Source organism: Oncorhynchus mykiss, chromosome 3, assembly GCF_057628025.1.
Source record: "Oncorhynchus mykiss isolate SJ-2025 chromosome 3, ASM5762802v1, whole genome shotgun sequence".
Classification (NCBI taxonomy): Eukaryota; Metazoa; Chordata; class Actinopteri; order Salmoniformes; family Salmonidae; genus Oncorhynchus; species Oncorhynchus mykiss.
Window position 1 is genome coordinate 53,577,213 of NC_143024.1, and position 13,390 is coordinate 53,590,602.

The 13,390-nt window shown below is 42.6% G+C and overlaps 1 protein-coding gene across 1 annotated transcript in view; it reads left to right on the forward strand.

Annotated features, from left to right (window-relative positions):
* The window catches only part of spegb (striated muscle enriched protein kinase b), a 128,963-nt gene that overhangs the window by 63,297 nt on the left and 52,276 nt on the right, over positions 1-13,390 (forward strand). Inside the window, exons 9-12 of the mRNA XM_021596902.3 lie at positions 2,383-2,558; positions 7,676-7,936; positions 8,296-8,454; positions 8,939-9,128. Of these exons, the coding sequence (XP_021452577.2) occupies positions 2,383-2,558; positions 7,676-7,936; positions 8,296-8,454; positions 8,939-9,128 (786 nt within the window). The remainder of the gene's footprint in view (positions 1-2,382; positions 2,559-7,675; positions 7,937-8,295; positions 8,455-8,938; positions 9,129-13,390) is intronic.

Genomic DNA, 13,390 nt, shown 5'->3' on the forward strand with positions numbered 1-13,390 from the left:
GCCATTGTGCCATCCACCTGCATCGTTGCCGTCGTCACCTGGGAGATCGAGTCCCTTATCCTCCAGGCTCAGCAGAACCAGGCTGACCCTGGTAACGATCCTACTAATGCTCTGTTTGTTCCAGATTATGTTCACTCTGATGTTCTTCAGTGGTGCCATTCTACCCACCTCACCTGTCACCCTGGTATGAACCGGACCGTCGCCTTCCTGCATCAGCGCTTTTGGTGTCCCACCATGGAGAGAGATGTCTGGGAGTGTGTCTCAGCCTGTATGGTTTGTGCCCAGAACAAAACCTGCACTAAACCCACTTCCAGTCTGCTCCGCCCTCTTCCTTTACCCAGTCGCCCCTGGTAACACATAGCTCTGGACTTCGTCACTGGCCTTCCCCCATCTAACGGTAACTCTGTCATCCTCACTGTTATTGACAGGTTTTCCTAAATGGCTCACTTCATTCCCCTCTCCAAGCTACCGTCCTCCAGAGAGACTGGGGACCTGTTAGTTTCCCATGTATTTCGTCTACATGCATCCCCACTGACATTGTTTCCGATAGAGTACCCCAGTTTACCTCCCAGGTATGGAGATCCGTCTGTTCAGCTCTTGGTATCAATGTGAGTTTCTTATTGATATCACCCCCTGACCAACGGCCAGACCGAACGGGCCAACCAAGAGATGGAGACTGCCCTACGCTGCGTGACCTCTGCCAACCCTCTGCCAAACCTCCTGGAGCGCTCAGCTACCCTGGGTTGAATATGCCCACAACATTCTCACCACCGTAATATCAGGTAATATCACTGTTCGAGTGTGCTCTGGATTACCAACCCTCCCTTGTTCCCCGCCCAAGAGGTTGAGTTTGCGGTTCCCTCTGTCCAGGACCATCTGCGCTGTTGTCACCGTACCTGGAGGAAGGGCTGAGGACCCTGTCTCAAGCCAACCGTCGCTGGGCCTCAGCTCCAGTCTATACCCAGGGTCAAAAGGTTTGGCTCTCATCGAAGGTCCTGCCTTTAAAGGTAGCATCGAAGAAACTTTCCCCCCGCTTCATTGGTCCCTTTGAAATCGACCGTGTCATTAACCCCTCTGCTGTGCACCTGAAACTCTCAGGCTCACTTATGATCCACCCCACCTTCCATGTGTCCCTGATTAAACCTGTCTGCTCCAGTCCCATGTCTCCTCTTGCAGCAGCTCCTCCAGCCCCTCGACTCATACCGTCTGGCGGCTTTTGGATGTGCACCGTCGGGGTCGCAGCTGGCAGTACCTGGTGGACTGGGAATGATACGCTGGGTGCCGCCCAATCCTTCTGTTTCCCTGCCTGATGCTGTTTTCCTATCCGCTACAGTTCTGCCTGCTCTGACTCTGGTCTTTGTCTCCTGTTCCACGTCTTGTCATCCTGTTACTCTGTCCTGGATCCCCCACTCTACTACTCCCTTGGATTCTCCCTGGACCTGCTTACCCTGTCTCAACCCCTCTCACTCCAGCCTCAGCCTCAGCACCTGATCTCCAGCAACCCGCCTGAGCTTCCCCTGACCTGGACTCCATCTTCCCCCTGTGTTCCAATAAATAACTTGGTTACTTTATCACAGTTTCTTCTTCTGAGTCTGTTCTTGGGTTCCCCTGTTTCACTCCGCGTAACAGAATGTGGCATGTGTCTGTACACTTTCCCCCTGCTGCGTGCTTGTGTTTCCTATTCGGCCTTTAAGTCTTGTGTTAGACACATGCACTAGCCCATTAGCCACGTAATGACTAACTTGTGATCATTGCCCTTGCTAGTTTGATTGTAATTGACATTTTTAGTCTTACAGTATTTTTTTTCTAAATATTTAGTCATTGAAACTGAAACAGTGCATCCCGAATGGGTGGCGGCAGCAAACAATCTACTAGCCAGCTGTGATTTACAACTTGATAGCAATATTTTTTGGACTACCAAGAAATGTAAATTATATTATTATTGCTGAATTATGATAATCTTGCATTGAACATCTATTCTGTCAACAATCTATTACTGTACGTCATGGAATTTTGAGTCAAATAGAAGCTATTTTCAAAACCTCTTATCAAGTTGTTTTTTAAGCATAAACTGGGAATTTTATATTTTTGACTGATATTATGATTGTCTTTTTGTTTCATATGTGAAAAGTAGTTAAAACGCTGTCAGTTCCACTTTAAGCCTAACGTAACATATACGGGATATTGTTAATATTGAAAAACACTAGTCACACATATCTTGTCATTAGTGTTTTGTGCATGCTCCACGTTGTCATGGTTCACATTGGCAAGACAATGGTTGCTAGGTTTCTGATATCTTTATGAAACCAATATACTGTAGTTCACAGTACATTGTAATACATCTGGAAACATTTCTAAATATAGAACTCTCCCTTGGTTCAGGCTGAGGGACAGGATGACGATAAAAACAGACTTGCGCCACACTGTGCGTGAGACTGAGGACGGCACTTTTGAAATGACCATCAACTCACCCCAGAAGTTGGACACAGGAGTGTACACCTGCAAGATCATCAACGAGTATGGAACAAAGCAATGTGAATGCAAACTGGAAGTGAAAGGTACAGTAATTGGTTGTTTTTTCTATTTCAAATTCCTCTCTTTTCTGTAAGCCAATCAAATAATACATAACATTGGATAACAATTTGTGTGAGCTACTGTATGTACAGTTGAAGTAGGAAGTTTACATACACTTAGGTTGGAGTCATTAAAACTTGTTTTTCCACCACTCCATAAGTTTCTTGTTATCAAACTATAGTTTTGGCAAGTTGGTTAGGACATCTACTTTATGCATGACACAAGTAATTTTTCCAACAGTTGCTTACAGACAGATTATTTCCCTTATAATTCACTGTATCACAATTCCAGTGGGTCAGAAGTCTACATACACTAAATTGACTGTGCCTTTAAACAGCTTGGAAGATTCCAGAAAATGATGTCATAGCTTTAGAAGCTTCTGTTTAGGCTAATTGACATAATTTCAGTCAATTGGATGTGTTTTTTATTCATTTATTTCACCTTTATATAACCAGTTAGGCCAAGTTCTCATTTATAACTGTGACCTGGGCAAGATAAAGCAAAGCAGTGCGACAATGACAACAACACAGAGTTACACATGGAATAAACAAATGTAGAGTCAATAACACAATAGGAAAGAATCTATATACAGTGTGTGCAAATTAGGTAAGATTAGGGAGGTAAGGCAATAAATAGGCCGTAGTGGCGAAGTAATTACAATTTAGCAATTAACACTCGAGCGATTGGTGTGCAGAAGATGAATGTGCAAGTCGATATACTGGGGTGCAAAGGAGTAAAAAAAATGAATAACAATATGGGGATGAGGTAGTTGGATGGGCTATTTACAGATGGGCTATGTACAGGTGCAATGATCTGTGAGCTGCTCTGACAGCTGATGCTTGAAGTTAGTGAGGGAGATACAGTGAGGGAAAAAAGTATGTTGATTTTGTACGTTTGCTCACAGATAAAGAAATGATCAGTCTATAATTTTAATAGTAGGTTTATTTGAACAGTGATAGACAGAATAACAACAAAAAAATCCAGAAAAACGCATGTCAAAAATGTTATAAATTTCGCGATGGAATTGTCTGTTGTAGCCAGCCCCCTTGGACAGTAACAGCAGTTACTACACGGATCAGCAGTGCTCCGTGTAGGCAGTAAAAGGGTCCAGGCCAATTAGCAAAATAGGTATTGTAGCCCAAGAAATTGGCTGATGGACCTCTTCAGCTAATTGTCCGATATGGTCGAGACAGCGAGCGAGCCGCTGCTAGCAGGCTAGCGGTTGGGCCTTCAGGGTTTGTCACGGCGGAGGAGCCTGTTGAAACCCCCTTGGGCAGATTATGTCGGTAGACCAGTCGTGATGGATTGGCGGGGCTCCGTGTCGGCAGTAAAAGGGTCCAGGCCAATTGGCAAAATAGGTATTGTAGCCCAAGAAATTGGCTGATGGACCTCTTCAGCTAATTGTCCGATATGGTCGAGACAGCGAGCGAGCCGCTGCTAGCAGGCTAGCGGTTGGGCCTTCAGGGTTTGTCACGGCGGAGGAGCCTGTTGAAACCCCCTTGGGCAGATTATGTCGGTAGACCAGTTGTGATGGATCGGCGGGGCTCCGTGTCGGCAGTAAAAGGGTCCAGGCCAATTGGCAAGGTATTATAGGTATTAGGTATAGGTATTGTAGCCCAATGAGTTGCTGAGGGACCTCTTCATCTAGCCGGGAGATGGGCCTAGCACGAGGCTAGTTCCCGGCTAACTGATGCTTGCTTCAGGACTTTAGCCAGGAACAGCCACTCGGATAGCAGCCAGCTAGCTGCGCTGATCCAGGTGAAGAGGTTCAGAGCTTGCAGTAGGAATCCATAAATATGGAGATTTGGTGGGTAAAAAGCAGTCCAATATGCTCTGGTTTGAATTGCACTGGGCAAACTGGCAGGAGTTGACCAGGCTAAGGTTAGCAGATGACCGCTAACAGTGGATACCTGACTACTAGCTAGTAGCTAGTTAGATGGCTAGCTACTGTTGGGGGTTCCAGTTTGTGTGACTGGACAGTCCAGCAGGCATCGGCTGTGTAGCCGAGTGATCATAGGGTCCAATGAGCAGCACTAGATGAAACAGGGAACAGTTCAGTAGTCGATTACTACGTTGAGCGAGCGGGAGACACGGCGTTCAGGGAGCTAGCAGGCCAGGGCTAGCAGATGGATCATCACCAAACATCCACGACGCAGAGGCCGGTTCAGAGCACATTAGCCGAGTTAAGTCAGCAGACCAGCTGCTGGAGCCCCGTGATGGATGGGCGGGGCTCTGTGTCGACAAAGGGTCCTTTCCAATTGGCAAGAGAAGTGTTGTGGTTGGTGTACTTTGTTTGCTAGCTGGGAGATGGGCCTAGCTAGGGGATAACTGGTGCATGCTTCTGGACAAGGGCTTTAGCCACAATAGCAACTAGCTAACTGCGAAGATCAGGTGTAATGGTCTAGAGCTTGCGGCAGGAATCCGGTGATGTAGTGGAATGTAACTGTGGGTGTATTTCAAGGCCTACCTTCAAACTCAGTGCCTCTTTGCTTGAGAAAATCAAAAGAAATCAGCCAAGACCTCAGAAAATAATTGTAGACCTCTACAAGTCTCGTTCATCCTTGGGAGCAATTTCCAAATGCCTGAAGGTACCACGATCATCTGTACAAACAATAGTAAGCAAGTCTAAACACCATGGGACCACTCAGCTCCTAGAGATAAACATACTTTGGTGCGAAAAGTGCAAATCAATCCCAGAACAACAGCAAAGGACCTTGTGAGATGCTGGAGGAAACCTGTACAAAATTATCTATATCCACAGTAAAACGAGTGCTATATTGACGTTACCTGAAAGGCCGCTCATCAAGGATGAAGCACGGGGATGGCAGCATCATGTTTTGGGGGTGCTTTGCTGCAAGAGGGACTGGTGCGCTTCACAAAATAGATGGCATCATGAGGTAGGGAAAATTATGTGGATATATTGAAGCAACATCTCAAAACATCAGTCAAGAAGTTAAAGCTTGGTCTCAAATGCGTCTTCCAAATGGACAATGACCCAAAGCACTCTTCCAAAGTTGTGGCAAAATGGCTTAAGGACAACAAAGTTGGAGTGTCCTTCACAAAGCCTTGACCTCAATCCCATAGAAAATGTGTGGGCAGAACTGAAAAAGCGTGTGCGAGCAAAGAGGCCTACAAACCTGACTCAGTTACACCAGCTCTATCAGAAGGAATGGGCCAAAATTCACCCAACTTATAATGGGAAGCTTGTGGTAGGCTACCCGAAACGTTTGACCCAAGTTAAACAATTTAAAGGCAATGCTACCAAATACTAATTGAGTGCATGTAAACTTCTGACCCACTGGGAATGTAATGAAAGAAATAAAAGCTGAAAGAAATAATTCTCTCTACTATTATTCTGACATTTCACATTCGTATAATAAAGTGGTGATCGTAACTGATCTAAGAGAGGGAATTTTTACTAGGATTATATGTCAGGAATTGTGAAACGCTGAGTTTAAATGTATTTGGCTAAGGTGTATTTAAACTTCCGACTTCAACTACATACAATGCCTTATAACGTTGATTGTCATGCATTATGATGCACTTATAATGTTATAACACTGACTATAAACATATTAATATGTGTAGTTTGAGTTTATTTTATTTTTACAGGGACAGTGCACAATAATCAACGTTTCAGTAAAAGTGCCGGTTTTAGCCAGCCGGCTAATTTTCAACCCTTAGTCCCTGGGCAGGTTATTAAAAACAATGACAATATAGACCATCATTGAGCAGTGAGCACACGCAGAGCAACATAGGACAAGCAAGACATAGCATACAGACAGAGCAACATAGGACAAGTAAGACGTAGCATACAGACAGAGCAACATAGAACAAAAAGCATCAAGACAAAATTCATAAAAGCAACAAGTGTTTCCACACCTCACAAGCTACAGACAGCATGGAAAGCGGCAATACACAGCTAGGGATTATGATCACAAATCTGATTGACCTTTAGCCATGTATTCATACATTTTGTGAAAGTGTGATAGGTGGTGCATTGGGTGGCAGGGTAGCCTAGTGGTTAGAGCTGACAAGGTACAAATCTGTCATTCTGCCCCTGAACAGGCAGTTAATCCACTGTTCCTAGGCCATTATTGAAAATAAGAATTTGTTCTTAACTGACTTGCCTAGTTAAAGAAAGGTAAAATAAATAAAAATGTGTGTCTGAAGGCAGTGTATTCCAGACATGGGAAGCTCTCACAGAGAACGCGGATTTACTAAAGGTGCTGATACAGTCACCTCTCACGGCAGACCTTCTGGATCTGCTGCCATATGTTTGAGTTTTCTGTTTAACAAAAATACTGAGTGGAGGGGGAGCCAGGCCACTTAGGATCTTGAATACAAGACATGCGCCGGTGTATTGCACAAGATTTTCCCAACTCAGGAGCTCATGCTTTCTGAGGATGTAACAGTGATGATGGCTATTGGGCTTCCTATCAAGCACTTTGAGAGCCTGTTTGTAGACAGACTGAATAGGTTTTAATGTTGTACAGCAAGCTTGGGCCCAACTAGTCAAGCAGTATGTGAAGTGGGGGAGTATTATAGATCTGAAGTACAGTTTTGCTACCTCTGTAGTCAAACAATTTCGTATAAATCGGAAATTAGCTAGGTTGAATTTGGTTATCTGAATGACCTTTTTCACATGCTTTTTAAAAGAGAGGTTGGAATCAATTATGATGCCAAGGTACTTAAAATCAGATACCACCTGGAGCTTCTCCCCTGACACATAGATTTCTGGTTGAGTAGCATCTGTTGCCCTCTTTGTGAAGAACATGCAAACAGTTTTTTTTCACATTGAGATGCAAACACGAGTCACTGAGCCACTTTGTAACATGGACCATTACAGTAGTGAGTTCTTGTGCAAATTGTTAATATAAGCTATAAACTCATGTCATTCATTACAACATCCTTTATAATGTTATATAGATCATTGACTATCATGCCTTATAAGACTAAAATGCATGACGTATTATTCCCCCGCTTTGAAAACGCAGGTGATATTTTAAATACTTTGGTAAATATAACTCTGCACACTGACAGATGACGAACATGAAACAGGGTTGACAGAATATTAACTCCTGTCCTGTGCATCCCATAGTGCCCCCGGTGGAGCCAGGCCTCGCCATCATCCGTCCAGTGAAGGACATTACGGCGGATGCCGGCGAGACAGTCATGTTTGAGTGCCACGTAATTGGACCACTGGACACGGACGTCGATTGGCTAGCAGATGGGAAGCTGATCCAGCCGGCTCTGCTCAACTGCAAAATGCATTTTGATGGGAAGAGGTGCAGGCTGCTCCTCAACTCAGTGCATGAGGATGACAGCGGCATGTATACGTGCAAACTGACCTCGGCCAAAGGTGAACTCTTAACTGCACTGTCACCCACTTCACTTGTTCTCTTCATCTCTAGGGTCTTGCAAGAAGAGTCATGCTCTTCATTTTCATTCATGTTGGTAGAATAACCAAACGTTTCCTCTTTTTTAAACACACTTTTAATCTTGGTATATCATTAGATAATATACATACACACTATATAGATGAATAAATGTGTAGTTAAGAACAAGTCATCAACTTCCCAGAATCAAATTGTTACTCTTGAAATAAGTTGAATGACCATTGAATTAATAAACCGGTATTGTACATTTTCTTGCTTTCTTTTCCTTTTCAACTTCATTTTCAAGTTTGTTGCTTTACTTTGGTCTTTACTTTCGTTTTAGAGGAACTGACCTCGAGTGGCCAACTCAAAGTCATTCCTTCCATCGAGCCCCTATTCACCCGTAAACTGGACGTCTTAGAGGTGATCGAGGGCCGTAACGCCCGCTTTGACTGCAAGGTCAGCGGAACACCACCTCCCAGAGTCAGCTGGGGACATTTCGGTAGGAGATGTTCACTATGTTCATTATGTTCCCCTAGCCTGGTCCCAGATCTGTTTGTGCTATGTAGCCAAACATGACAATAACCATAGGAGGACAAACAGCCATTGTCTCCATAGTGATTTTATTGGCAAAACCATATAATTGTGCACACTGCAAACAAGTATAAAAGTAAAAATTACTATGTAACAATGTGTACCTGCACTGTCAATGTAGATATAAATATACAGCACAACACAGATTTGGGACCAGGCTAGTTTACCACCAAATTAGCTCTTATTGCTATTCAAGAGCATACAGTAGTTTACACGGTTGTTCAGGGTCAATGTAATCATGTATGAACCCGTATATTTACATCTACATTGACAGTGCAGGTGCACATTGTTACATTACTAATGTTATATTTGTTTGCAGCGTGTACAATTTGAAGGTTTTGCAAATTAAATCACTATGGAGATGATGTCTGTATGTCCTCTTCTCTCCTCAGACCATACACTGGTAGAGAGCGATGATGTGCGCATCTTACAAGAGGGAGGTCGTCACTCCCTCATCATCTCTCATGTCACCAATGAGGACGAGGGCTTTTACACGGTCATCGCTCGCAATCCACATGGCGACGCCGAGAGCTCCGCTGAGCTCTATGTCCAGGAGCCCAGACCTGCTATCTCATCTCAAATGTAGGAACACACTTACCATCTACAGTCCTCACCATACAGATTTAGGATCTTAATTTGATCACTCTTTTGTTGCTGAGAATTGTCCTGCAATGCAGGAAATGCAAACTTGTGGTGTATCAAAGTTTAAAAATGCACTAACACTTTACATTAAGTTGTCCCTATTACTATGTAACTAACACAGTAATAACTGTGTTAACGATATAGTAGTTACTTAGGTTTTTACTATGTAATTACATGGTAATAGGGTTGTTGAGGAATCAGTTATTACACAATTGGAAGAAGGAATGTGTAATTACACATTCAGTTGTTGGTTACTCCACAGTTGTAACTACTGATGTTATTAATCCCCTAAGGTCGATGGCCGAGCCCCCACAAAATCAAATTACCATAATACAAAATTCCCCATAAAAATCTGCCCGTTTAAGGTAGAGATGTTTTTTTGTTCATAGGCTACATCTAAATCCACCGCATCTGCTTATGCCGCACTTCCAAATCTGTGGTCAAAGGTGACAGAGCGAGAGCGGTGTTTGTGAGACAAAATCGTCTGTAGCGTCCGAACCCGCTATGGAAAGATGAGACGGTCACAAACACGACGGTATTCTCCGTTATGGCTCAAAGGCCGTACCGAATCAAGTGTAATGTAACAATGTACTTACATAGGATATACTCGTAACTCTCATGTAGCTACTCAGGATCAAGCAACTTAATGTAAAGTGAAACCCAGTAGGGTGTAACCTCTATAATTATTATGTGGGTACAATGTAACAACCTTTGCAGACAATAGGCTAACCAGGAGAAATTAACAGACAGGAGAAGATTAAGTTTAACCCTTTGGGTTACATTGTATTTACAATTAAGCAATATTTAACAACAAACTCTCTAATTACATGGGATATACATGTATTTACAATGTACTTAATGTAAAGTGAAGTGCCATTTTCATTACTATGTAGTTACATGTGCGTACTGTTAGGATGCATGGGGAGATAGTAGCTCAGTGATGTACCGTCTAAACTGTGATTATATGTAGAAGCCAGACAACATGGTTTATATTAACCCTTTAAAAGCGATAAATAAATATATCCCCAAGCAACCAGGAGAGAGTGAGTGGTCAGTTATACACAAAAGGGAAACAGTAAAACGACACTTCAGTAAAACGACACTGAGACTTAAACCTTCCCTTACAGGAAAAGAAAAATACAAACTTTTAGATGCAAATGAGAGCAACGGACAGCTGAAGGAAATCCAGGAAAACATAACTAAAATGCTCTGAATGAACACCAAAACAAACAATCTGTTGTTAAAAATGTAGATTTGCTTGAAAGGAAAGTAGTCTATCATGCCAGATATGCATATACAGGGCAGAGTGTGGATGAAAAGACAACAAAATGGACCTTCTGGAAACAATGGTGCAAACTTTAGAAGATTAACTGGATCAGCTAGAAAACAGATTGAGACAAAATAATATGAGAATATTGTCCCTACCGGAAGATGAGGGAAAACAGGGGACCTTTCCATCTACGTGATTAAGCTGATAGGGAGCTTGGCATGGATGTATCCCCAGAGGACCAGGAGTGGGCATGAAGGAGAAAAACTCTAAATACCCTTGCATGATAACCTTTTAAGATATGGAACAATCAGACCAAAGTCAACATTCTGACGGCACATGGGGACAATGAGATCAAGGTCCAGGGCCGGTCCATTCGATTCTTCCAGGACCTGTCTTCTAGACTGAGAAAAAACGCAAGCAATTCATTCTGATCAGACATTCACTGGAGAAAAAAAGGAGTCAAGTCTCAACTCCAATTCCCGGCAGTACTGTGGGTATGGAAGTGAACACAGAGAATGGAGTTCACAAGCGCTAATGAAGCCCTGAACAGGCTGTAGCAAACCCTTTTCAGTTGAAAGAGAGCCCAGTGTCTTGAGGAGCGATAGACCTGGTTATCATAAATTGAGACAATATTCCTTCCCCCTCCTCACACAACAATCTGGACTATTGTCCACAAGTAACTGGTCTTCTCTAGGAAGTAATGCCAAAAATAGCTGATGCCAGTGAAATGCATGGTACATTAGGTCTGGTATTGGTCAACCCAAAGTCGATTGTTCTTTCTTTCGATTGGTTGAAACTTGAAAACATGTATTTTTCCATATACGGTGCCTTGCAAAAGTATTCATCCCCCTTGCCGTTTTTCCTATTTTAAATTAAAAATGATTTTTATTTGGATTTCATGTAAAGGACATAAACAAAATAGTCCCAAAAAAAGTATAAAAAATTTAAAACGGAAAAGTGGTGCATGCATATGAAGCCCCTAAATAAGATCTGGTGCAACCAATTACCTTCAGAAGTCACATAATTAGTTAAATAAAGTCCAACTGTGTGCAATCTAAGTGTCACATGAGTATATATACAACTGTTCTGAAATGGCCCAGAGTCTGCAACACCACTAAGCAAGAGGCAACACCAAGCAAGAGGCAATACGAAGACCCAAGGAGCTCTCCAAACAGATCAGGGACAAAGTTGTAGAGAAGTACAAATTAGGGTTGGGTTCTAAAAAAATATCTGAATGTTTGAACATCCCACGGAGTGCCATTAAATCCATTATTAAAAAATGGAAAGAATATGGCACCACAACAAACCTGCCAAGAGCGGGACACCCACCAAAACTCGCGGACCAGGCAAGGAGGGCATTAATCAGAGAGGCAACAAAGAGACCAAAGATAACCCTGAAGGAGCAGCAATGCCCCACAGTGGAAATTGGAGTCCATAGGACCACTTTAAGCCGTACACTCCACAGAACTGGGCTTTATGGAAGATTGGCCAGAAAAAAAGGCATTGCTTAAAGAAAAAATAAGCAAACACATAAAAGTCATGTTGGAGACTTGCCAAACATATGGAAGAAGGTCAGATGAGACAAAAATTGAGCTTTTTGGCCATCAAGGAAAACGCTATGTCTGGCATAAACCCAACACCTCTTATCACCCCGAGAACACCATCCCCACAGTGAAGCATGGTAGTGGCAGCATGATGCTATGGGGATGTTTTTCATCGGCAGGAACTGGGAGACTAGCCAGGATCGAAAGAAAAATGAACAGAGCAAAGTACAGAGAGATCCTTGATGAAAACCTGCTCCAGACCGCTCAGGACCTCAGACTGGAGAGAAGGTTCACCATCCAATAGGACAATGACCCTAAGCACACAGCCAAGATAATGCAAGACTAGCTTCGGGACAATGTATCTGAATGTCCTTGAGTGGCCCAGCCAGAGCCCGGACTTGAACCCAATCAAACATCTCTGGAGAGACCTGGAAATAGCTGTGCAGCGACGCTCTCCTTCCAACCTGACAGAGCTTGAGAGGATCTGCAGAGCAGAATGGGAGAAACTCGCCAAATACAGGTGTGCCAAGCTTGTAGCGCTACCCAAGAATACTTGAGGCTGTAATCGCTGCCAAAGGTGTGTCAACAAAGTACTGAGTAAAGGGTTTGAATACTTATGCAAATGTAATAGAAAACATTTTTTGTTGGTATATTTAAATTCGCCAAAACATTATAAGAAACCTTTTTTCATTTGTCATTATGGGGTATTTTGTGTTGGTTGATGAGGGGGAAAAAACTATTTTCTCCATTTTCGAATGACGCTGTGACGTAACAAAATATGAAAAAAGTCAAGGGGTATGAATACTTTCCGAATGCGCTCTAGCGGACATAGAAGTGCCGACCCCGGATATCATTTGGGATGCCTTTAAGGCGTACATTAGGGGGATAATAATCTCAAACTCTGAAAAATCTGATTCAGAAATTAAAATGAAAGGAAAAATAACTCACTTTCTAAAATATTTACAAGGTAAGGAAGAAAACCTAACTTAATTTCGGAACTCAAGCAGGAATACGATCTTTTACTTTTGAAGAGAGCCAACAACTAACTACATGTTAAACTCAAATAATGCATACTGCTTAGTGGCAAATTAACCTGGTTAATATCTCGCAGCTCTCACAAAACGAATACATGCTAAACTAGTAATCATTTAAAAAAATAAAGATTCAAAGCTGTAATGAAACAACAACACGATTAATGACCATTTTAAAAGCTTCTATGAAAATGTCTATAAATCAGAATTTAACAATAGTTGGATGGATCCTATAGCCTTCTTAGACTCAACTCAACTCTGAAGCAATTATCAGCAGACAAAAAATTACTAAAAACAGATGACCCAATAATAAATATTAAATGCTGTTAAAACATTCGCATGTAGAAATACACCAGG